This window comes from Thermobia domestica, chromosome 2 (genome assembly GCF_964235325.1).
Source record: "Thermobia domestica chromosome 2, izTheDome1.hap1.1, whole genome shotgun sequence".
Classification (NCBI taxonomy): domain Eukaryota; kingdom Metazoa; phylum Arthropoda; class Insecta; order Zygentoma; family Lepismatidae; genus Thermobia; species Thermobia domestica.
This window is the reverse complement of record NC_137455.1, coordinates 5542355-5568909: the sequence shown is the minus strand read 5'-3', so window position 1 is coordinate 5568909 and position 26555 is coordinate 5542355. Positions and strand designations below refer to the sequence as shown.

General features: G+C 37.2%; 1 protein-coding gene across 1 annotated transcript in view; it reads left to right on the top strand.

The window, feature by feature from the left end:
- The first annotated feature begins 18699 nt into the window (after positions 1-18699).
- Positions 18700-26555, top strand: part of LOC145669910 (PHAF1 protein CG7083) — a 135024-nt gene continuing 127168 nt past the window's right edge. The window contains exon 1 of the mRNA XM_081738257.1: positions 18700-18969. Within this exon, the coding sequence (XP_081594383.1) occupies positions 18906-18969 (64 nt within the window). The 5' untranslated portion in view covers positions 18700-18905. The remainder of the gene's footprint in view (positions 18970-26555) is intronic.

The window sequence follows — 26555 nt, the reverse complement described above, 5'->3', positions numbered from 1 at the left end:
TCTGTCCTATGGTTCCTCCAGCATTGTGAAATACCAACAAAAAAAGTTATATTTGTCTTTAGAGCTGAGTTGATTGTGAGTTTAACGTCCCTTTCAGCAGCGAGGCTATGTGAGACGGGACCTACTGATTAACGTGGAATCTGAACTACATGAGCTCCCGCCGGGAATCGAACCCGGGTCTCCAACGCCAAAGGCGTGTATGGTAACCGTTTAGCCACGAAGGAGCTCATATGTGTCTTTAGAGTTTGTATTCATGTAATCAGAAAGTATTAGCTGAAACTAATTTCTAATCTTACTGGAAGTCCTGTCCGACTAGCTTAGTTGCTAGTGTGTGAACTTTGGACGTGTGCGATCCCGGGTTCGATCCTCATTTGGAGAGGAACAAAAAAATAAATTTTGCAATCATTCGCTTTCATTAATCATGTGTCTGTCCCCTTTAGCCTAAAGAGCACAAGTGTGGAACGCTAAGGTAATAATAATAATAATAATAATAATAATAATAATAATAATAATAATAATAATAATAATAATAATAATAATAATAATAATAATAATGTTCCTAATCTGACAGACAAAGTACACTACTACAACTGTACGTGACTTCCTGTTTGCGGCACGTAGTTCTGGTCAACTTCACGCTTTGCTTCCTAATTTTATTTTGGGAGCACAGTGGCTGAGTAGTACAGCACTTATCTCTGGCGTGTGAGGTTCATGGTTCGATCCCTGACGAACTAAGTTTATGGTGGAGAACGTGTCCGTGGGTTTTTTCCGGGTACTCGCGATTCTTTCCACATTCTCATTCCACCAATTCTTCCATCATCATTCATTTGCCTTAAGAGTCTTCATCCCGGCGAAATTAAAATACCGCTAATTTTACAGTAATTGTGTGGTATCTTCAAATAGAAAAAGATAATTCAAATGTGGAACAAGAGAGCCCTAGACAATATTATTTTGCGTGAGGTACCGTTATCACAAGTCACCTAGTGGCTTTCCGTTTTCAGCTGTGTAGAAACGCGAAAATAAATGCCGATTTTCAAAATGGCTCGAAATCGAAAGCAGATAAGTGAGTCGTGATAACGGTTTCTCATGTAAAATAATATTGTCTAGTGCGCTCTTGTTCCACATTTCGATTATCTTTTATCTATTTGAAGATACCACATAATTACTGTAAAATTAGCGGTATTTTAATTTCGCCGGGAGGAAGACTCTTAACAGGCCAGTATCCAGAGAGGTCTAGGAGTCTAGGAGGGCCGCCCCCCCAAATGTTTGCGAGCCCCCTCTAAAATTTTCACGCTAGGCTTGCAAATGAACTATAATATAGTGATGAACTATAATATGGTTGGATCGGGCCCCCCTAACTTCAGCCGGGCCCCCCTACATTTTTGGGCTGGCTACCGGCCTGTGCCTTAATCATCCTTCTTCTCTCTTAACCTAAAGGGCATACTCGACGGACGTTAAACTGACAGATTTCTTTTTCATTTTCATTTGATTGAAATGGAATAGACTTCGTAAAATAGAATGGAATATGAATCTTCAAGAAATAAACTTTTCCAAATCATTTGTTCAAATTTCTTTCTTATTTTCTTGTTTTTGTAATTAAAAAAAAAAAAAAAACTGTAAATATTGTTTACACTTACACCAGTAAGCAGGTTTAATCATTGTCCCGGCAATGAAAGCAACAGTAACCCCTCCCCCTTACAAGTTTAGTATATAGCACGTACGCCTTTGGTACATGTTGTCCCGGGTTCGATTCCGTATGTTTCTTTCTCAAACTCAAGGGAACAATTGCCTCCTGCCAGGGGCGGATCCAGGACGGACTTCTGGGGGGGCATGGGTTATAATACTGCTACTTAGAGCTACTTTTAAGCTACTAAGAGCTCCTAAGAGAGCTACTAAGCTACTTTTAAGAGCTCCAAACTCTGGGATGGATTTTATTTATAAGTAAACCCTCGTTAACACGAATTCCAAGGGACTGAAAAATCAGGAGTTCGTGTTAAAAGAATTCGTGTTAACCGGGGACCCAAATGTTATTATTCGAATACATTTTCTCCATACATACGCACTACAGTATACAAACTATACATACCACTACAGTATATTATGTATGTCATAGAAAACACTAGAGATGGTATCGAGAAGAGACTGAGTAGTCTCGGTGTCGTCTCGGTTCCAAATTCGAGACGAGACCAAGACTATTCTGTCTTGATACCATCCACAGAATTGTATCGAGACGAGACTGAGAGTTTCGGTCTCGTCTCAATTTCGAAAAGCACTCCTCGGTCTCAAATTCGAGTTAAGATCGAGATCGAGACTAGTTTCGGTCTCGGTACCATCCTCTGAAAAGTGAAAACACTAGGCCTACAGTAAGTTTATTATCCTATCTTCGAAGATTAAAAAAAAGTTTCCACGCAGAAAATCCAGGTCAAGTTATAAAATTGATAACTCCGCTAGCAGAGTGAGTACCGCTAGTAACGGAAAGGTATTTATGATAGCTGTCACCAGTTTGGAGTTACAGGGGAGAGAAGATGTTTTGTCTCGAGCTATCGCCAGCTCGTCTACCAAGCACCTGCATGTTCAGCGCTTGACGGAGGACAGAATCAACACCTCATAAGAGAGGAAAGATACCTGTTTCTGTTTTTTTTTTTTTTTTCTTATTTACAAGACAATTTTCGTCTGTATAAATACTGTATGACAAAAACTGGAGTGAAATCTGAAATAAGAAAAATGATCTGAAGAAAAAAACAAAGGATTGGATTGAAAGTTCGTGTTAAATCAAAACCTTTACTGATTCAAGGGACTAAAAATTAGTTCGTAATTCGTGCTAACCGAAATTCGTGTTAACCGATAAAACTTCCTATAAGATAACGTACAGCGATGCCGGGACCTAAATTTTGTTCGTCCTAACCGAGTGTTCGGCTTAAGCGAGTTCGTGTTAACGAGGTTATACTGTATATAAAATAAGAAAGTTTCCTCTTCTGGGGGAGGGATCACTCTGATCACCCTCTGGATCCGCCCCTGCCTCCTGCACTCCCCAAATGACACCCCTGGTTCGATTCCCGGTGGCAGAGCACAAAACTATATTTTCATAATCATCCTTCTCTTTAACGTCCCATGATTATGCCCTTTAAGGCTAAACCAGACGGGTGATTAAATGATGAGGAAATGAGGAAGAATGATGAGGGAAGAATTGGTGGAATGAGGAAATGGAAGCACCCCGAGAAAATCCACGGATACGGTGTTGTCCACCACAAATTTATTTGGCTGAGGGTCGAACGAGGAACCCCATACACAAGAGGTAAGTGCTCAACCACTAAGCCACTGTGCCGCCCTATCATTTCATCAATCATTCATTTTCATTTATCATCCGTTTTTACCTAAAGAGCATAATCGTGGAACATTAAACGAAAATTACCATGTCATGACATGAAAGCAATATCAGAAAACTCTTTTCTATTTACTCATTATAGAACAATTTCACTCTTTTTTTCTTTTTTTTTTTTCGATAATACTTCTTTTGCCTATAGAAATAACCATATTGCTGATCTACATTGTATTTTATTTCAGGTAGCAGTTCACACAACAAACACAAGATGGCAGCACAAAACTCTTTGCAATAATCCTAGTAGCTATCGACACCTAGTGGCCTTCATCTGTACGTCATGGGGTATCTTTGTTTTCCAAACTTGACAAATCAGGGTACAGCTGGTGGAACGGAAGAAAATATGCTAAACCAAGGATTATGTTGACTTTTCTTCTTATATTTTATAAATTAGTTGTACTTAAAATATAACATAAACAAGAATTTTAGGAATGATCTGAAAAATGAATCAAAAGATTGCGATCTTGGCCAATAATTAGTTTTTGGACAGGGTGACCATAAAATTTTCAGCTGAAAACGGGACAGGTTCCGGCTTTTTAAAAATCAAGAGAAATGAGAAATAGTTCAGTGCATAAATTAGTTCCTAGTTACCGTAGCAATACCTACATTTATATTGTAATATATATAAGCTATAAATTATAAAATAATGACTATATTTTTTAGAGACGTAAGAATAAATATGAAAATTGGCTATAAAATGGCTAGAAGTAAAAAAAAATGTGTCTAGGATTGGTACTGGTGTTGAATTAGCATTTATGGCATAGACCTACCTTTGTTCTTATCAGCGCCCTGATATAAGAGCTCCCCCTCCTCTCTCTCTGTTACAAGGCCAATCAAGTAATTCAATACTTATGCAAATGAACAGACACGTTGAAGTTTATTCAACATACAAGCAACTGCTAAAATGCCTGCTGTCTTTCGAACAGTACTGCGAACTATAAATCATGTTTAATGTAAGAATTTTCCGTTCAATTCTTGCCTCTTTGTTATTATTAGACCTAATTACTAATATCTTTATTAGGAGTAAAGGTAGTGGGTTTGTTGTTTACTTCTTTCACTTGCATAAAACGGGACCAGAGATGGAGTGGGTCAGTGGGTTGGTGGGTCAAGTTTTCTGAGTGGGTCAGTGGGTCGTGGGTCAACAGCATGTGACCCACTGTGACCCACCACCCACCGTGACCCACTGCGACCCACCACCCACCATGACCCACTGCGACCCATCACCCACCGTGACCCACTGCGACCCACCGACTCAGTATGATCTACCGACCCTCTCTGCTCACTGCATTCTAGAGAGTATTTTCTGAAGACTGGTAAATTTGTCTCCGTTTTACTTTAAGACCTTCCTTTCCCTTTCTTTTCCACTTGTTTCTGTCTACTTACCTGAGGTGAGTATATCTAACCAAGTGGAAAGAAAACCGGGCACTTGGATATTGATTTTTTTAATAGTAATAATAGCAATAGGACTTACACTACAACTTGGCTTTCGAGACCTGTGGGTTTTTAGAGCTAACTACTGAAAAAATACATTTCTGAATCACTGTAATATATAAATTATTTATAAAAAATTGAATGTAACTATGTATGCCTGATCATTACGGTCAAATTGCAAAGTCAAATGAAATTACTTTTGGTATATAGTTAGGCCTTAATCCAAATTGGGATGTTATATTGCTTTTATTATAATGCATAATATCCTAAGGAGGTAGTGAGGATCCGAATTTTTGCGAAAAAAAAATGAGTATCTCGCAAGCCGTTAAACTTACGGAGCTGAAATTCAGTGTATTAACTTTTTATTGATAATAAACAGAATGTGTCCTAGCATTTTTTTAAATTCTCCTTTATCTGTGTGGGGGGGAGGCACTTTCTATATATGGAAAATTGGTAGTGAGTTGGTTTGTAAAAAGGATCGAAAACAATAGATGTTATTTCAGAAAAAAAATCAAACAAAAAATACAGTGCTTGGCTTCATATATCCATTGCTTTCTGCTATAATAATTGCTGAAGCTTATGTTTATTATATGGAGCGCTTACAGCACAAGGCAATCAACCCATAAAGTTGTGAGAAAAATAGGCATAAAATTTGTACTGTAAGCTTAATTACACGGAAATTTGAAGTTTCGATTGTACGCATAATTTTATGGAAAATTTTACACTTTTTTTCCCCCTTTACGTTGGTCTACTTACTTTGATTTGGAACTTTGAAATTTCATCCTTTTTTCCACTGAAAAGTATTGATAATTCAACAAGGAAATAATTATACTATGATAATTTAACTGAAATTCATCGTAATTTGGCCCATAACAAACAACAGTGTGGTAATTGAAGGGGAAGAAGGGGGAAATTCCCAGACACCTCTGAACACTTCTCTGAAACCTCGTTTCCTTTTGCAGGGGAGAGGGAACTTGGTAATATCATCAAACTTTCATGTGTAATTACAAAAATTAAATTTATAAACAAATAAGAAATCATCAGTTTATCAGGCTTTAATTGATCATTTATTCACAAGATTCCCTATCAAAGGCGTGGTAGATGAAGTTTCTGTTCTACATGGGTCGACATTGTCAACTCACATGGTTGATATGGAAAAGATGTATGGTGATAGAGAGATGATACTTCTTGCTGAGTATTTCAAAACTGACCGAGAAAAATCGTTATCAGACTTAAGTCTAACAAGTAGATTGTCGATGAGAAGTTGCAGAAATCGGGTAGATGTATTATCAATTTCCACGACAGAGTGCGAACGGGGATTTCCCCTTATGAATGTACAGATGACTGATATTAGAAATAGATTAAGTGCTCAAACATTGTCTAACTTGTTGCTCATCAATGTTAATGGCCCACCGCTAGACAAGCTCAAAGTAGACGAGCTAGTTATTTCTTGGCTGAAGGATGGACATCATTCCACTGCGGATGATTTACCGCCAAAAAGTTACCAACAGGAAATAAATCCGATTTCAGATTTGTTTTAAGGTGGCAAATTACGAGTTACGGAAAATGTATACTTGTATTACTAATGGCTTATTTGTGTTATTCAACTTTGTACCTACTTTTTAGTAACTCTCTTCATTGCTTTAGGTAAAAATTCATAATAATTGCAATTATGCATATTTGTAACTTAAATTTAACGTGGTGTTTTAGTGATTACACAAATTACAATTATGAGCATACTTTATGGAGATGCTCTCACATAGGGTACCCGAGCACCTTTATACCCTATGAACAACTGATTTTTCAAGTCTTTCGTGAGAAAAATACTGTGAACTGAGAAACCATAACCTTTTCCATATTGTACAGGGGTATTTTCCTGCGAATAGAAGTTTCTTGTGGAATGCGTTGAGAAATTAACACTTGCAAGAATACTCTCTTAGTACAAGTATATTTTAGGCTCACACTACCCCCCCCCCCACCTCGAACTGTTTCAATGTCCTCACTGACAAACACTTTACCATTTTATATCGTAAAGGTCAGATCCATCGTTATTGTAACAGTGGTGCTTGAGCGATTGACTAGAAATTCAAACTTCGATTAGTGACAATTTCACAGTCTTGTTTTATTACAAGTGTAAACTCTTTGGCCAGTAAAGAAGAGGCCGTGGATCGTGTTCAGAGTTGATGACGATGGATTTTGGTGAGTCAGAGTAGGTCACAGTGGATGATAGTGGTTCATGGTGGGTGGTGGGTCATGGTGGATCACAGTGGGTCATGCTGGGTGGTGGGTCAGAGTGAGTCACGGTGGGTGGTGGGTCATGGTGGGTCGTGGGTCATGGTGGGTGGTGGGTCGTGGGTCACTGTGGGTGGTGGGTTAGTGGGTCGTGGGTCAAGTTTTCATTGACCCACGCCAACTGAACGGGACAAAGAGTACATTTTCCCATCTGCTGACAGCACAGCCGGGACACGACCATAAAAGTGGACTGTCCCGGTCAAAACAGGACGTATGGTCGCCCCATTTTTGGATCAGGGACTACAAAATTTTTGAACGGTCGCTTAATTGAGTTTTAGAATTTTTCTACGGAGTAAGCACACAATACTGAGTTAAGTGATAGTTTGGGTTTGGCTACACTGTATGTAATTTTCCAGATATAAGCAGGGGCGGACTAAGGGCCAGGCAATCCGAGGAACTGCCCAGGGCGCCACAGTCAGAGGGGTGCCGAAACGAGCCTTAAGAAATAAATTTTATAAAGTGTTTTCAACTGACTTTTTTGGTTTATATTCTTGTAAATCAGTGCCAATTACGTCACATTTTTTCATTCTGCCATGGAAGAACAGGGGCATGCAGTGCCTTGGAAAATCAGCGCCCGGGGCGAGTGTATACTACGGCGCCCCCCAGTGCATATGAGTGAGGGGAACAGACCAGCCACCATGATTAGCGGCGCTAAGCGTAAGAAAATTTTCAAAAATAAACCCTGTTTTTCCTTGATTTTGAGCACTTTTTACTTTTACCTTCCATTTTATATACATAAGTATATCTTTTCTCTTTTCCTCCCGAATTTTACGCCCCTTATTTCGACACCCGGGGCCGTCACCCTGCTCGCCCCCCACGGCACGGCCCTGGAGAATATGTAGCTGATTATATTGCTGTGCGTAAAACACTTTTTTAACATATGTGAAATGTATTTATTGGTATTTCACGTTATTAGAATAGATTGTTACATACTCGTTTATATGGTAGAATGACTTCTGATGTTATTGATATAACAAAACAATTTAAACAATTTATAATATAGGAAAATCATGTCATCATTAGTAGTATTCAATAAATGCTGTTTTTATTTATACGCATCGGTACATTAATAATAATAATAATAATAATAATAATAATAATAATAATAATAATAATAATAATAATAATAATAATAATAATAATAATAATAATAATAATAATAAACACAACGTAATTGATACCATATGTACATTTTTAGTACTAAAACTAGGCCTATCTACATCATGAATTTGAGTATTAATTTTTCTTTTTCGAAAATGGGTTTAAAATATTAAAATCACTGTAATAAAATGTAAAATATAGGCTAGGACTCGGGAGGGGGCGCCAAAAAGCCACTTTGCGCGGGTGAAAATTTTGCCTTGGTTCGCCCCTGGATATAAGGCGTGCAAGACAATTTTTTAGTGAAATATATTTGATTTTTTGATCCAAAAAACAAAATGAATTATTTTTCTCATTTTCTATTAGACTGCTTTCATTAATAGTTTTTAGTGTTCAATTGATGGCGCTCGGATCTGGATCGTATGTTTCGTTACTTCTATTCCTTTTTCCCCTTTGTCGTTGAACATTGTCTGTCTTCTTAATATCATAAGTATCTTCTTGCTCGTTTGAAGTTTCGAAGTCATACTCTGGGCAGCGTATGTTTCTTAAAATCATTAACTTCAGTATTTCTCGTTCTTTTTTCCATGCATTTCCTTGTTACATTGCACCGATATTCACGCGTGGTCCAGGGCATAAAGTAATAATAGGTTACTTAAGTAATGGTCCAGGGTAGCAAATTTTCTGATTTTTTTTTCGTAAAGAATCCTGAAACTGAAACTTATATAATATTTTATTGTATTTATTATACTTTTTGCACTCCCATTTAAATGTTCATTATTCAATTCACTGTCTCAAATTTCTTTACACTGGTATTTATTGAAATTAGGGGGGGGGATTCTTTCAATGCTGAGGGTGGCAAAAAATGTTAAATACGATTATGATTCTCTTATATTTTTTGTAAGGGGAGAGAATTAGTGTTGTTAAGTACTAATTTGTAAGTGTTTTTTTTATTTGATTTGTATGTTTTCTGTTTGGTTGTTTCCGGGTCTCTTTTAGCTACTTTCGTGCGACGATGGGAGAGAAGAACGTATGGCGATTGTGAGAAAGATATTCGAGATTTCAACGGATTTATACGTTTCATGTTCCTTACACATGCCGAAAAAATTGGTTTCGAATGTCAATCTGTCCGTTTACCTCAAAGTAAACATGTTTATTCGCTCAGAAGGTTTTTATAAGATTCTCAAAGTTTTTCTTTTTTTTTTCGAATCCCCCCCAGTGCCGTGCCGTTGGGGGGCAAGCGGGACTACGGCACAGGGCGCGATGTACGGGGGCGCAAAATTCGAGAGGAAAAAGAAAAGAAAAACAATAGAGAAAAATTACTTGGAATATTCTAGGTATATACATAATTTTTTGTCAAATGCATTAGCAATGCACTCACTTCTGGTCTCACATAAAGGTATTAATTTAAATAGTTTTGTCAACATACCAGGACAAACTAAAGTCTGTGACAAACATCTTGGCATTTCAGCTAAACGAATAAAACGCAAGCTCTGACGCGACGTTGCCGAGTGCTAAGGGGTGTGGCTATGGCTAAGCAGACGTACTACAGCGCGATCAGGTGGCAGAGGATAGACGTGGGTGTGTATAAAATAAACGTGACAATAGACCTACTTATTGACTTACTCTCCTATTAATATATATTAAATTATTATATTTTTCAATAACAATCGCGCTTTTGTACTTGACAATTTTCAGGGATGCATTGCCCCCAAGTACACTGAGAAAAATCCGCTCTCCAGACAGCGGTATATTGTACAGCGGGGGACACTTCTAAATGGTACACCTTAGCCGTAAATCTCCATATGGCTGTACCATTTAGAAGTGTCCCCCGCTGTACAAATATACGGAATCTTCTTGCTTACTACAGAAATCAGTATGGAGCATACGATATCCATATGCTAAATACGCACTGCCTTTAGATGTTACATCATGCCGTTGCAGGATGTCTGACATCTAACAGTTTTCCGTATATCACATGCATCTACTTATGTTGCATTCCTCAGCTGTATGTTATATACCTCCATTTGTATGTGAGATTCTGACCGCCTATATTGTTTTATACGGAAAGTACGTATAGATGGAACACTTATACGGAAAGTAGAATAAAACATGCGTTTTCAGTTATACATCTACTGTACGTTAAGTCAAAAAACTACAGGAATTACGCATGTAAACTACCTTTTTAAGTACGCCACCTACATTTTTCCCCTCAGTGTATGAATTCCTAGGGGCTGCGTACCCTTTGTCTCAAGAAAGCTCCCTCGTGGCTATGTAGTTAGCGTACGCCGGGGCGGGAGACTCGGGTTCGATTCCCAACGGGAGCTCATGTTATTCCTATTCGACATTAATCTGTAGATCCACGTCTTATATAGCCTCGCTGCTGAAAGAGGTCCTAAACTCTAATATAAACAAACACGTACTAAGTGACTATAATAGTTACTTATTATAGCCATGTTCTCACTCGCAACAGATATATGTAGTTGAATATTAAGTACCTAGTTTGCGAAAGTATTTTAAATTAAACCAATAATACGAGGAGGTATCAAAATTTGTGCAATTACCTAGACGGTAATGAACTACGAACCCCCTCGGACATTCATTTTATAGTTGGGTTCTTGTATGTTGACCATGCAAATTTTGGACTCGTTACAACAACAATCTCTCTATCTGTTTTTTTTTTTTTTTAAGGTAAATCACTGAAGACGCGATGATTGACAAACTTGAGACACGGAGTGTTATTAAGTTTTTCCATCTTCAGGGGAAATCAGCGAAGCAGATCCATGAAAAGATGAAAGAAGTGTATGGAGATGAAAGCCCATCCTATGAGATGCTATCCAAGTGGAAACGACAAATTGGATACATGATCGCCGCGGATGCCTCTAGATATGGAAGACCATCTTTCACTGATGATATTACCTTGACGGAGAAAGTTGAGATCATAATGGAAGACGGGAGGATAACTACTGAAAGTGTTTTGTGTGCAATAGGTATGAGTTACGGGCAGTGTGCGAATTAGATAATCTATATTGGGGGGGATAAAATTAGACCAAAGGACATGGTCTGAAGGTTCAAATTTCAAAATGACACAATAAATGCCTTTTATATATATATATATATATATATATATATATATATATATATATATATATATATGTGTGTGTGTGTGTATGTGTGTGTGTGACATCTGTAATAAATAAGAGATTTATTAATTTAATAAATCTACCGACAATGACTATGCACATATATATTTTCTGACATACACACACCCCACTAAACCTTTCTGAACGTGTTTTAATGTTGTACTCACTCTTGTCCCCGTAGCTCTCTAAAGTTTATTTAGTTAATAATTCGGCTCGAGCGATAGCCATGATCACAAGCATATGTTAATTTTTCCACTCATATTGAAAGCTTCCACTGTGCGTTAGTTATTATATACAGGTTGCGAAAAGAAACCTACTTCAGTCTGGTGAAAACCACTAAAATTATCAGTTAAACCGGATATATAAATATATTTTTTAAAGAAAATCTATATATTAGCCTGTCAAATAAGAAATGGATTGTTGCTGGTCCCGATTTCTTACATCAAGGTCAAATCGAAGGCCAAATATTTAAAATATCTCAATTCATATTTCGAGCTTGTGCTTCTACTTCCCGCTAAAGCTGTGCTCATCACGACTTTTTTCTCCAAATATCGATTCCGTGATGGGGCACAGAAAGTCAACACTTAAAAATTACTTTACTGTTAGGTTGCAGATGAGTTGATTCACTATGGGCTACGTTATTCAAATAAAGTAAAACATTACACTCAAGTTTTTTCAGACAACATTATTAGCGTGGGCAGCAAACTGTACAGCGAAAAGATGGAAAAATGAAGGGTTAACTTAAAAAAAAAAAACCGCTCCAGTTGAAATGCTTATACAGACACGGACAATGACATGGAGAACCAGTCGCATCAACAAATGCTGAAACAAATCTTGAATTATTCGCTTATTCACCTAAAAACCACCTTCATTAACATGTCTGCTCACTAGGAGCGTATCCCCGAGCGTGTACGTTAACATATACAGCGGACAGCCGTGGGGAATCAAAAATTGTCCGCTATAGAGGGGTGTCCGCCTTAGAGAGGTTTCAATATCTTCTTACGTAAATTAGTACAAAGTACTATGCAATTAGAAAAAAATACTTTTGCATGAATCATGTATTTATGAATATTACCAAACGTTACTGTACCTGCATTATATTGCGCCATCCAATACTCTATGTTCGAGGCAGAACATGGAAATAAGATGTTATAGTTCTCTGTATTTTACACTTATCGCTACTTACTATGTTTTCGGTATGTTGCTTTAATTGGTAAGTCACTTGCAGTCCAGTAATGACTTTTTTTTTTTTTTTGAGACAATATGCCTACCGCGGTCAAAAAATACCAAACTTCTCTTCTGCTTGGTTAGAGATTCCAGCGGGACAGTAAAATGACTTGTCATCCCAAACGGTGGCAACTGTCAATCACTTTTATGTCTAAAACAGGTTTTGTGACAGTGAAATGCAAGCAAAGGACATGAGAGTGTTGTTAAACGGAGACCTTTCCTCTGGGTTGCTGAGCAGACAGTTGAGGAGGTAAAATGTTGTCACGCTCTCATGTCCTTCATTGCTGACACATGTATGGATTACAAAAAATGTATTTATACTATAATTTTCAACTTGTTTGCAGAGAAAGTGTCCGTAATATGGAGGTAAATAATACCTATAAAAGACAGTAAAGACTGTCCGTGTCCGTACTAGAGAGTGTCCGCTTTAGAGAGGTTTGCCAATATGCGTTTTCCTACAACAGTGTTTGGGGATTACAAAATTTGTCCGTTATGAGAGGTGTCCGCTTTATAGAGGTGTCCGTTAGTAGAGGTTTCACTGTACTTACGTGAGAATACCTATATCTCAGACTTTGAGTACAGTTTCAAAAGTTCATTTCCGTAAACTGTAAAAGGCAGTGATTACTATGCTAATTATCACAAATTAAATGCAACTTTTGAGTTGCATACACACAACCTACTAGGGAATGAAGACCATGTGCTAACAAAGAGTACACTGGAAAATGAAATAACATGTTATAACAAAAATTTAAATAAGATGATAATCGATACAAATATAGAGGATGAATATGACATATCCGAACTTCGCCAAGTATGGTAGAAGAAGCTATTTGTTTACTTCTTCTTGGCCAACCGCTAAGAACATTTATAAATCTATATGTGGCTTTGTTATACGCAATTAGTACATTCAAATTCACAAACGATGACGAACTGAAGGGTACGAAGGTACAGTTGCAAGTAACAACCGTAGTCATAATAATATAGTTCAACTAAACAACGTTGAAAATAGTGGGTAATTAGGTGGTAAGTAGAAATGACCAAAACTGAACAGTTTACATCGATCATTTCGAAATACAGCTAGAAGATTAAATTTACAAGAAATAACAAAAATCAGTGAAATTTGGAGTTATACTAAGCATAGTTTGAGGGGGAAAGCGAGCATCCCCGGTGGGGATACTTCAGCTGACTTCTTTGGGGGTCACCTCTGGTGCTTGGGGTCCCGGGTTCGATCCCAGCCCCCGCCAAGTGAACTTTGTGGTGGACAAACACCGTGTGCGTGGGTTTTCTCGGGGTTCTCCCGTTTCCTCCCACTTTCTTCATTCCACCATTTCACTCATTTCTCATTATCACCGTCTCCTTTAGCCTAACCGGCATAACCGTGGGACGTTAAACTTAAAGATTTCATTTCATTTTTTCTTTGGGGGGGAACAAAATGTGATTGAGGGGGAAAATCCCCCTCATCCCCCCCGGTAATTCGCACCCTGGTTACGGGTCTCCTTGGAATATTATTCACATTCAACTGCATCTTCAGAAAGTAAATGAAAATGAAATGAAATTTTTGAGTTTTACGTCCCACGGTTATGCCGGTTAGGCTAAATGAGACGGTGATGATGAGAGATGAATGCAATGGTGGAATGAAGAAAGTGGGAGGAAACGGGAGAACACCGAGAAAACCCACGCACACGGTGTTTGTCCACCACAAAGTTCACTTGGCGGGAGCAGGGTTTGAACCCAGGACCCCAAGCACCATGCATCTTCAGAAAGTGTCAGCACGGCGGGTGCCATGACTACTCACACCTTTCCAGAAAAGAAATCGCGAGATAAGATATATGTTGCATTGCTGTGAGATGGATGAAGATGACTTTTTCGGCAGACTTATGACGATAAATGAAAGTTGGTTTTATCTTTATGGTCCAGAAATAAAGGACTCTCCCACTCTTTTAGAAAGGCATGTATGCAGAAGTCTACCACCAAGACGATGCTTTCCGTTTTCTGAAAAAAAAAAAAAAAATGAAAAGAAATTTTTAAAGATTTCCGTCCCAGGTTTATGCCGGTTAGGTTAAAGGAGACGGTGATGATGAGAGATGAGTGAAATGGTGGAATGAAGAAAGTGGGAGGAAATGAGAGAACCCCGAGAAAACCCACGAGCACGGTGTTTGTCCACCACAAAGTCCACACGGCGCGAGCTGGAATCGAACCAGGGATCCCAAGCACCGGAGGTGAAGCTCTACCACTGAGCCACCGCGCTCCCTTTCCGTTTTCTGAGACTGTGAAGGAGTCATCATGACAGATTTTATACCACAGGGTCAAACTAGTATTAGTACCTATTATTCCCATCTCTTGTCTAAGTTACGAAAAAAACTGAAGAAGAAACATCGTAGATTGGTCACAAAAGTGGTGCTGCTGTTGCCAGACAATGCACCAGCTCATTCCACCTATGCAGGATATGATGATGGCAGTGGAATTGTCCCACCCCCCCACACTCACCGGACTTAGCACCAAGTGACTCTTTCCAGAAATGAAGCGTCCATTCAGAGGACGCCATTTTGACAGTAGGGATGACGTCACTTCTGAGGTTGAACTTTGATTTCAAAGCCAAACTCCAGACTTCTACAAAACGGGCTGATGGAAGATGAAGATCCGCTGGCAAAAATGTATCGCTAGTAGGGATGGCCTTTTTTCGAAAAATCTGTTTTTCGATTTTCGGAAATTTCATTTTTCGTTTTTTCGTTTTTCGCTTTTTCGAAAAATTTTTCGTTTTTCGTTTTTCAGAAAAATTTTTCGATTTTCGAAAAAAATTCGTTTTTCGAATTTTTTTAAAAAAATCGTTTTTCGTTTTTCGAAAAATTTTTCGTTTTCGAAAAGTCAATTTTTCGAAAAAGTATTTTTCGAAAAAAATGTGGCCATCCCTAATCGCTAGGCACAGAGACTACGTAGAGAAGTACTAATAGCACCATGGTGTCAGAGTTCTCCATATGGATTTTTTCTAGGTGATTGCAAGAACTTTTTTATATATCCTTCTAACTATGCTGTAGCGTTTTAATGTAGACTAAGTTTGAAACAAGTTGAGAATAGATTTAATCTAATATTTATTTAAACTATTCATAAAAATATCCAAAGGTTCTTTATCAACGAAAAATACATGTTTACTGCTTTCTAAGTTATTGCGTACGATCATTTGAACTTGATGATTACCGTATTAAGATTAGCATCACAGAGCTTACAAAGGATTATATGAGTACTTTGTTGTTATTATTACCTGCAACTGATTACTACGCAGTTTTATATCGATCTTATTCTCCTTAACGACAAAAGAATACAAAGACAAAAAAATAGTTATGAGATAGTTACGACAACTAGAGCAAGAAAAACAATTATCTGACGAAACTAGAACTAAAATGTTTATCAGTAGCTGCTTTATATAGTTCAAGACTCTTTCTTTATCTGTTTATGGTGTCTTTGAACTTGAACTTTCATATACGTACGTACTATAGTTGTCATAGAAGAAAACGGATGCATTCAATATGCGCACTCCTTGCACGTCAGAAACGAGAAACAAGGTTGAAATAACTTACAGATTGCATTAAATTTTAAACGTATTCGGTATATTATTTGGCAACTGTGAATCGTCCCTTGCTATACTATATTATGCAGCAACGAAAATGTGTTTATAAGATTTGCAACGGATGCATAAAACTAAGATTATACAACTAACATTTTCAGACTGCATACACAGTAACTGCTACAACTAAGAGAGAGAGAGAGAGAGAAAAGACGGATTGTTTTGTCTATATCACTGTAGATAGAATGAAGTATTATCAAAGAAAAAAAAAACTTCCTGTAGCATTTCAAACATTTTAAGAGACTACTTTGCTCTTTTCAAACCAATTTTGTATTTAAGTCAACATAAAGGACCTCTTTACGTGTTAGTTTACGATTGTTACACTTTTTGCTTTGCGTTGGAATTGTAAAATTTGCGAAGACTAGTACATAACGAAGCCCAAAGAGAGAATAGGATTGTGGTATAGCGCTTTTCAGTGGCGGACCTAGCACGGGGCCGGGGAGCTTAGGCCAGTTTTTTGTCACAAAAATAATTGAAACTTTTTTATATATTTTTGAAGGTTTGAGGTAAGCGTTGCCTTATATTCTTTATGAGATTTTTTTCGAAACATTATAGTTTCATTTGCAGGTTTTCTGATATGCAATGTGCAAACAATATTTGAAGTCCACAATGTCAACGTTCAACCTAGTCATAATATCCATCGGGAGAGAGTTAAGTTGGAAGCTTCTAGAGTACCCATGGAAAATTGTAAACTCATTATATACGTAAGTTTGTCTCGATTGTGGCTGCACCCCCAAGTTTTTACCTTCTAGATACGCCACTGGCGTTTGTCTTAATACAAGTTTCCTAATTCCATCTTAACTCATGAGCTCTCGATTTAACTTCATGAATTAGCATGACAATTAGCGTGTCTAGGTTTTGAAGTAATTTTATAATTCTCATTTCAAATCATTACCAGAGGTATAGTGAAGCACTGAATTCTCATATTCTACAAGGTAAATGAGAGTGTGTGTGATAACAGCAAGGATTTTATAATATATTATATCATCCTTGGATAACAGGAGCAGTAAATGCTAAATTCTTGCTAGAAAAACCCTGTTTAGAATATTTGAAATTACACAATTTTTAAAAAAAGGAAAAAAAAAAATGAGCAAGAGCCTCGAACAGAATTTTTTTGCTATTTTTGTCATGTTGTTATACCATTGGCAAATTTGTTATCTGACTAGTACAACGGTTCAGTGATAGAATGTTCACATCTACTACAAGGGGTCTCTGGTTCAATCACAGGACATGTGAGTTCGTGATAGACAACATCGTGTTCGTAGGTCGTTTTGGGTTTTCGTTTTCTCCCACATTACCATTCCACCAATTCTTTCATAACCATTCATTCCTCTTCACCAAACATTTGTCTTTCACTTAAAGGGAGCTCCTTCGTAGCTAAGCGGTTAGCGTACCGGTACATGCCTTTCTCGTGGGAAACCCGGGTTCGATTCCCGGTGGGAAGCTCATGTGGTCCGGATTCCATGTTAATCAGTAGGTCCCGTCTCATATAGCCTTACTGCAGAATGGGACGTTGAATTCAAAATCATTCAACTCTTTGGCCTAAAGGGCATAATTAAAGGACGCTAAAGATTTTGTTTCATTTCATTCGTATATCTTACAAGAAAAGAAAAGGAAACGCACCACTGCTAAAGATTAAAAAAAAAAAAAATCAGATTAGAAAAAAAATAGTTATAGCAATCTTCCGCTAGTTACCTAGGGGCATGGTGGCTCAGTGGTAGAGCCCTTACCTCCAGTGCGTCGGATCCCTGCTTCGATCCACGGCCAAGTGAGTTTGTGGTGAGCAATATTGTGTCAGTGTGTTTCTTCGGGTTACTCGCGTTTCCTTCCACTTTCTCATTCCACCAATTCTTCCATAATCATTCACTTGCTTTAATCATCGTCTCTCTTAGCTAAAAGACACAATTGTGGGACTCTAAAATGAAAAAAAAAAAATATTTCATCTCATTTCCGCTAGTTACTTAATAAATTAATTTTTAAATACAGTAAACAGACCTATTTGCATAATTATATTTCTTTATTTTTTTAAAACTACAAATTAAATTACATCATTATAACGTTTGGTTTTCAAAACAAACTTTCTGTGCTTTTTTTTTTTTTTTTTTTTTTTGCATGCTTACGTGTAAGTGGACGCTTGGTGCAAATGAGATTTCAAAGAATACGAACGGGGTGAATCACCTGATCTATTCCGCCCTGTTGCCATGTATGAGAGAATGCATATTGCAGACGCTGTCTTCTGTTGAGCATCATAGAAATTGATATTACGCAGTACGCATTGCGAAACTCACACTACCAGCTGAAGATACCTGCTAATTTCTTTGTTGTACAGATAACGTATTGTTATTTTTTTATTTTATAGCTATTGAACAAGCAGCACACTTTCCATCATTGTGGACTGAATTGTACTTCTCTTAAAAGTTGTGCAATTTAAAGCATATCAAATAATTCTACTGTTTGTAACTCTACAAATTGTACCCCTTGTCTTTTTAAAATACAAACACTTCTAACAAATTTGATTTTTCATCGTGAATTTCTCATACTCACCAGCTGTTCTTACGTCATTAGTAAACTTGACAGCTGGGAAACAGCAAGATGGCGTGAAAGTATAGCAGACAAAGAATTGCGTATAAGGGCAAACGGTAGTTTACATTTTAGGTGCATTTGTGGTGTACTGTTGAACATATGAACTTCTAACGACGTAGTTTATGTAAAAGACATGTTAGAACTTGAAGTTGTACCGGAAAGATCCCTTGGATGTGAACAATGGGAATTTATCTTAGGTAAGGTTATTTGATATCTCTTCAGCGTAGTTTTGTCCGTAAACGCGTAAACATAAACATAGCGTTACTGCCTCAAGCGATCTTCAAAAATATTACCATTGCTTTCTGATTTGATGTTTCTGTTATCTTTTATAAATTGAAGGAGTATATTTGTATGTTGTTGTTAGTAAAAGATTATCCTGTCTTTTTATGGGTGCGTCTGCTTTAGAGGTGTTTTCCAAAGAGTGTTCTAGCGCAGGTGTATTTTTGGTTACCTAGAGGTGTCTTAACGCTAGTGTAACATCTATAATCACGAATTGTGCGTTGCTCCTATCCATCCTTGCATTACTAGTGTAGTAAATGGTCTAGATGTGTAAAATAGAGAAGCATTGATAAAAGAAGTTTGGGAAAACAAAATATTTGAGATTCAAACTTGAAATTCGCGATATAGGCTAGTTGTATAAATTCTGTAATTCTAAAGATAAAATAAATAGCTGAAACATGAAATACGACATAAGAACTAAGTAGGAGTTTTATTTTTCTGAAATACATCTAGAAAATATTTTTTTTTTTCGATAACACAATAGGAAAAACAATATTTAAGCTTCATTAATGGATACAGTGTTAGTAACGTTTAATTATGTTTTTGAGCTTGTTACAGAAAACTTTGTTGCAAGTTTATTTTATGGGGGTTCCATGTTCGATTAGTATCTGTTAGTAGCTTACTGGCAAGGACGTACGCAGGGTGTAAGTGTAGGGTGTCTGAACCTCCCGAAATCTCGACCTTACCGTAAATTTCGTCTAGTTTTATGACTGATCTTACAAATTTTAAAATAATTTATCGTCGTATGGAATTTGGAACCTCAAAAATCTTTGAACCCCTCCCGAAATAATTTCCTACGTACGTTACTGATGTACTAATATAGATATGCTAACGCTAATGGCGAGTGATACAAAACTAAACCTAATCAAAGAGACAAGTTCAAGATTTTTTTTCTGATCAATATCTAAAGTAGGCCTATACCTACAAGAAACCCTAGGGCCAATGTTTAGTTGAGAGGGGCAGCTTTTTTTTTTCGATCGAGAAACGGTACAATTTTGCTTATTTTATTGATCTTAGGTTAGGTTTAATTTGGCCTCTATCAACTAAAAAACAACCCTACTTTGGTTTACGGTTTACTTTTCATTAAAAAAATAATTAAAAAACTTCGTAGCATATTTTATAGCGTTATGTTTATATTACTATGCAAACCGTAAAATGTTTCGATGATAAATGATTTATTTTTTTAGTTTAATATCTCAGGATTTTGCTCCAAGGCCAAGGGAGACTATGCTAATAATGATGAGCTAAATTGTAAAATGAAGGAAGGTAAAGAAAATGGGAGAACCCCCAAGAGACCCACGCACACGGTATTTGTCCACCAGAAAGCTCAAGGATTTAATTCGGAGCTGCATGTAGTAATAACTGAAAAATAATGTTATTCAACTCAAAGAGTGAATTATGACGTTTTTGAATAAACTACAATGGTATGTTGTGGTGTGTGTACTTAGTTTTTCAAAATTCAATGTAGGAATCATTATCACTGTAGTCTGTAATTTCATATTATGACTCGTAATACTGTGACCACGCTACCGTACCAGATAGGCAAGGTTCTAGAACGCAGATCCCTTTCTCATTTAGCTGTAATTAAGTCAGAAAACAAGTGGCCTGCGGGGCTGTAACACGCCTTCACTTGGTAACATTCGCTTGGCGATACTATATGAATTGAATATTAAACTTCGGTACAGAAAGGAATTAACCTACCTACTTACCTATGTTGAGGGATCTGTGTTCTAGAACCTTCCCTACCTGGCAACTATTTGCACTGCAGTCTTAATTAATAGTAGAAAACTTACAACAATCTTCCTTTGTGGCTATGTGGTTAAAATACGCGAGTTCGGCGTGGGAGACCCGGGTTTGATTCTCGGTGAAGCTGCAGATCTACGGTGCTAAACCAAAAACAACCAACATGTTTATGTTTCTAGATTTGTAGAGAGCCATCGGCGTTCGTATTTCCTTTAATACCAAAGGGCCTTCAGCTGATAAATCATTTTCCTCAAACGTAAAGGAAGTTATAGCCGTATTTAGGTTATAATCAAAATTATTGTCCTGAGACGTATTATGACTACCAAAACTCCTCAGACGGTATGAATATCTCCGACAAGATCCTCAGTTTTCCGAAATATCCAGATGTTTTGACGAGTTTTAGTCATGTTAGCTCAGCATTTTCGATTATAATGTTAAAATATGTTCCTTGCACTCTATGACCAAGTAAAGGAATTTACTTATAGCTGAAATATAACGTATGTTTGTGATTCTGTTTTGTTCATTTGAAACTTGTATTGTCTTGTAATTGTTACTAACTTCAACCGTTCACATTAACAGAGAGGGCAGAGAATAAAAATAATTATATTGCGTCATATTTCAGTTTCAAGACTTTTGATGTTCAAAATATATATGAAGCTAGTACAGTATGCTTTATTTCGTGACGTAAAATTCATATTTTGATACTAGAGCTGAGCTTAGATACCGTATCATAACACTTAAAGCTTGAAGATATAATACAAGACAAACCGGAACGAAGAAATTCTGCATTGCAACAACGTTTTGTTTTCAGATTTTAGAATAAAGTCTGATTTCGATTAGTTTCTCCCCCAAATCACCTGGTAGTAACTCTGGCTCACTTGGTAGTGATTACAGTCCGTTATTTTTATCTGTGATGTAGGTAGTCATGAGTATAAATACAGCGTGGCATAAAAACTACAGTGCATAAAACACGAACTAACTTGTGCTAGATGGCAAGTAAAGAGCACTAATAGAACATAACCAAGTTACGACAGAAGCGCAGCAGGTGAGCTCGAATGGTGCTGAATTTGTGTGTCCGTATGGAGCACACACGTTAGCGACGGTGGGTATACGCTCATTACGTTTACAATGACTCACTGTAAGTCACAGTACCGGCTTCGAATTCAGGGAAGATATCAGATGCCATCCCTGATTTCGATCGTTAGCGATGTAATGTTTGTTACAAATGGCTGACGTCTCAGTGCTGACCCCCTTCTCTCTTTAAGGCTTTAGGAAAAATATATCGAAGGGCTTACGTAGTCAGAAGAAAGGGAGATTGAATGCAATTGCTTCGTATTAGTGGAAAACACAGGGAGATTAAGATTAATCTTTTTTGAGAAGAGGGGTTACCAGAAGAAATTGTGACGTCTTTATTGACTGCCATTAGTTTTTTATCTTGTTTTGGTTACAGAGTTACAGGATGGAGTTAAATCAAGTTTCAAGTTTACGTCCCACGTATAGCTTATGCTTCTTAGGCTAACGTGGACGTGTAATTAATTCAAGTGAATGATTATAAACGAATTGCTAGAATGAAAGGGTGTGTAAACATATGAACGCAGTGTTGTCCACCACAAACTTTCCTGACCTAGGATTGTGCCACCGATTTCTCTAACCAAAGGTGAGCGCTCTTCCACAGAGTTACCGTGCTCCCTATTTATAAAGTTCGGTTAAATTTCAGTGTTTTTCTCGCCTATGCAATGAAAAAATAAATAAATAAAAAGAACGTCCTAAATTTCCTACTATAATCTATGAATTTGCGGTTTTGTTTCAAGTTGAGAAATTGTTCTTCGCTAATCAGTGGATTCTTATCTGATTGCATAACACTTTATCATTGTTTTACGTCGTGCTATAGTTTGTTTACGCGTGTAAGCACCTAAATATATAAATACAAAAGGAAGAGACAGAACGAGATGTATAATCTAGGAGTCAAAGCCTTCACCAAGATCAGTGTAGGTGAAATATATGACTTGGGCAGGAATTGATCACCCCTGTGTACTGTTAAGCACATTGTAGAAACTCCAAATTAATTTCCTACCATATTACATGATAAATGAGTGACGAGTTATTTCCTTTTGACGTCTAATATCTCTTATCATTTTAAGAGAGAATGTGACACCCAAGACTGTCCTTTCCAGGGGCGGCAAAATCTCTTATAACTATATTTTGTAAAATAAATATTTCTTGTTGGAAACTTCATAATGATGGCAGTTGAATTTACTAAGGTGGCCTTTTAACTTATATGAATATTGCATTCATAAATCATGTTTAGGTCGACTTAGTTTAAAGTCACATGGACAGTGCTAAAGCAAATGGTCAAACAAACCCCAGCATGAATTGCTCGATTGACGTCAGATACAAGAGCTCAATTCTCGAATAGTAGCGAATACCCGTTCCATTTAATTGGCTATCAAAGTTTTGATATGATAAAAGAGATAAAGATATAAGATAAACCAAGAAATAAGGATAAAAGAGCTAGTTGTGTTGTAATTGCAAACTGATGTATTAAAATTGGTGCTCCATGTTGAATTCTATGAAAAGGATTACCAGCTTTCCTCTGCAGGTGTGTTTGCTTTATCTTTCACTATCATAAGTTACTATTATTTAAAGAAAACGAACAGACACAACGAGATTGTATTTGTAGTGTTTAGGTCTTTCTGTGTGCGAGTGCGTGCCCTTTCCTCCCTTGCATTGTTCATGGGGTAACTTCTTAAAATCGTAGCTTTTAAGATTTATTCTTTCTGAAGAAAGGGGAGGCCCGGAAAATAATGTCATTGCACGGGGCGGGACATTGTCTAGGGCCGGCCATGACCCTTTCGTCGCCTAGTGGGTAATATGTCTGCTTTGTATACGCTTTGTATCAAGTTCGATTGGCATAAGAGGCAGTTGCCTCGAAGAAAGAAAGAAAGAAAAAAAAAAGAAGACTTTAATTTGACGTCCCATGATTATGCCCTGCAGGCTAAATGATGATTAATGAAAGTGAATGGTTATAGAATGATTAGATGATTGAGAATGTGGGATATAACGGGAGAACCCAAAGAAACCCCATAGACATGATGTCGTTCATCTCAAATTCACTTAACTAACTAACTCTACGGGCTATTGAACTCTTAGGTTCAATGCCGAGTTCACCAACGCCTCTCCACTGACTTCTGTCCTCAGCCAGTTTCTACTTTGTATTCCTGTCTCTTCGAGATCCATCTTGATATTGTCCTCCCATCTGCGCCTAGGTCTTCCTAATGGTCGTTTTCCGATTGGTCTTCTAGTTAAGGCTTTGAAAGCGTCTCTACTTCTGTCCATCCTGACTAATTGGCCTGCTTACCTCAGCCTCCTAGATCTCATGACCCCAAATTCACTTAATCTGGGATCAAACCGGAAATCCCAGCACCAGAAGTTAGTGCCCTCACAGTTAGCCCTCGTAGCCCCGTGTGTTGCTCCGCTACATTAAGCAATAGAACCCGTTCCGTACTGGAAAAGGATAAAAAATGTAATTCATCAAGCAGTGTAATACCTAAGATAAAGTTTCGTGCAATTTAACTTAGTTTTGAACTATAAACATGAAAACTGAGCATCGAATCTGAGTCTCTCTGGCTTACCACCAATTCGTACGGTACTCAGTCCAGGGACCAACAACAAATTTTCTGTCGTAAGGTCGTTGTAGTTTCTCATCAATGATCTGACCTCAGCTGTAGTTTTTATTCCTCTTGTGGCGTAATGCTGGAAAGGGATACTTAAATTCGAAAGCAACGAACAAGAAATGTTGATTTGTATGCTGAAACTGCTGGTGTGCAGCAGCAAATAACTCACAACAACTGTTCTGCAAGAACAACACAACACAGCGTTAATTAAATCATTCGATGTTTGTATTAAATATATTATTTTATTTATTTATTTATTTATGACTTCTTTTACGTGGCGAAGTTAAGGCTCTGCAGCCTTTTCCGAGCACTTAACCACGTGCATACATTTTTTTAAAGCACCAATACATAGAAAATATTAACAATTACAAAAGAAAAGTATTCAATCACATAAAAAAGAGTATACTACTTAAGTAAAAAAAGAAAAAGAAAGTTAAACACTTCAAAACAAAAATTGAAAATAATATACAATAGAGGAAACAAAATAACATGGAGAAACCTATATTGCATATAGCGGTAGTAGAAGTATGAATATATAAGCTGTACAAATTAACATAGGCTACCTATTGGTTGTGTGTTCCTATATAGGTTATTAATAATTTGGTGAAGAGAAGATGCCTCATGTGCCACAAATATCCTTATCTTTACTTAAGAGAGGAGAATTTACAGATTTTTAAAATTTGGCAACTGTGGAAACGCTGTGTATTAATTGAGGTAAACTGTTCCAGAGGCGTGTAGTACTTACTGTGAAGGATTTTGGGTATGAATCAGAATTGTAACTGGGTATGGAGAGCAAGAAATTATCTTGTGATCTTGTGCTTCTAGCATGAAAGTCTGATAAATATAAAAATCTACGGGCTAGGTACGATGGTTCTGACGTAGTAAGTATTTTGTACAATAGGGTAAGATTATGTAAATTTCTTCTTTCAACTAACGTCAGCCATGGCAGTTTTTTTAATAAAATGATGTGAGATGTTCCCTGTAAGTTATATTGAAAATAAATCTAATGCAGGCATTTTGCACTCTTTGGAAGCGCTTTGATTGATTTCCTGTTAGATCAGAATAGACTGAGTCGCAATGGTCAAGATGTGGAAACACCAATACCTTGACAAGTTTGATCTTCAGACATATTGGTAAGAAATTTCTTAGTCTTTTTAACGTATGCAGGGCACCAAATGCTCTGTTACAAACTCCATTTATTTGATCTGACCAGGAGAGATTTTGATTTAGTATGACTCCCAAATTTTTGACAGTTGTAGAGAATGGAATAACAGTATTGGACAATTTTATATTTGGGAGCTGATAGATATTAATAGAAGAGAGAATTTTTGGGGAGCCAATTAAGATGCACTGCGATTTTTTTGCATTTAATTTTAACGCGTGATGGGCTCTACTTACATTATTGTACATGAAAAGTGAAAGAAACAATTTATTTATTTTTATATTAATGAAAGAGAGAAACAAGCGATTTAAACTTACGTTTACACAGCAAATCCTCTGTAGGTGTGAATTCAATAATTTACACAGTGAAAAAGTGCATACCTGGACCGGGATTCGAACCCAGGATATTCGGCGTACCGCACCGATAAGTTAACCACTACAGCTGTTCTGCGAGAGTGGCAGTGAGATAATGTATGGCTGTTTTAGGAGCTTTGTGGTGGACAAACACCATGTACGTGGTTTTCTCGGGTTCTCTCGTTTCCTCCCACTTTCGTCTTTCTACAATTTCCTTCATTTCGCATCATCACCGTCTCCTTTAGCCTAGCCGACATAACCTTGAGACGTAGAACTTAAGATTTCATTTCATTTCAAATTGAATAAAATATAAATAATAGTAAAAACATATAGGTATCCACTCGTTTTCAGTTATGAATTTTCGGTCTCTTTAGGATTTCTTACTTTTATGATGGCAAATGCTATTACAATAAATTGGATAAGGTGTGTGCTATTATATTTCCTGTCACACTTTTTTAAAAATCTTTTTTAAAATTATAATTTGAGGAAGATTTCCGAACTACTTCGTGGCTAAATGGGTATTGTTGTTGTTATCTGTACGGGAGGCCTTGGTTTGATTTTCGTTGGGAGCC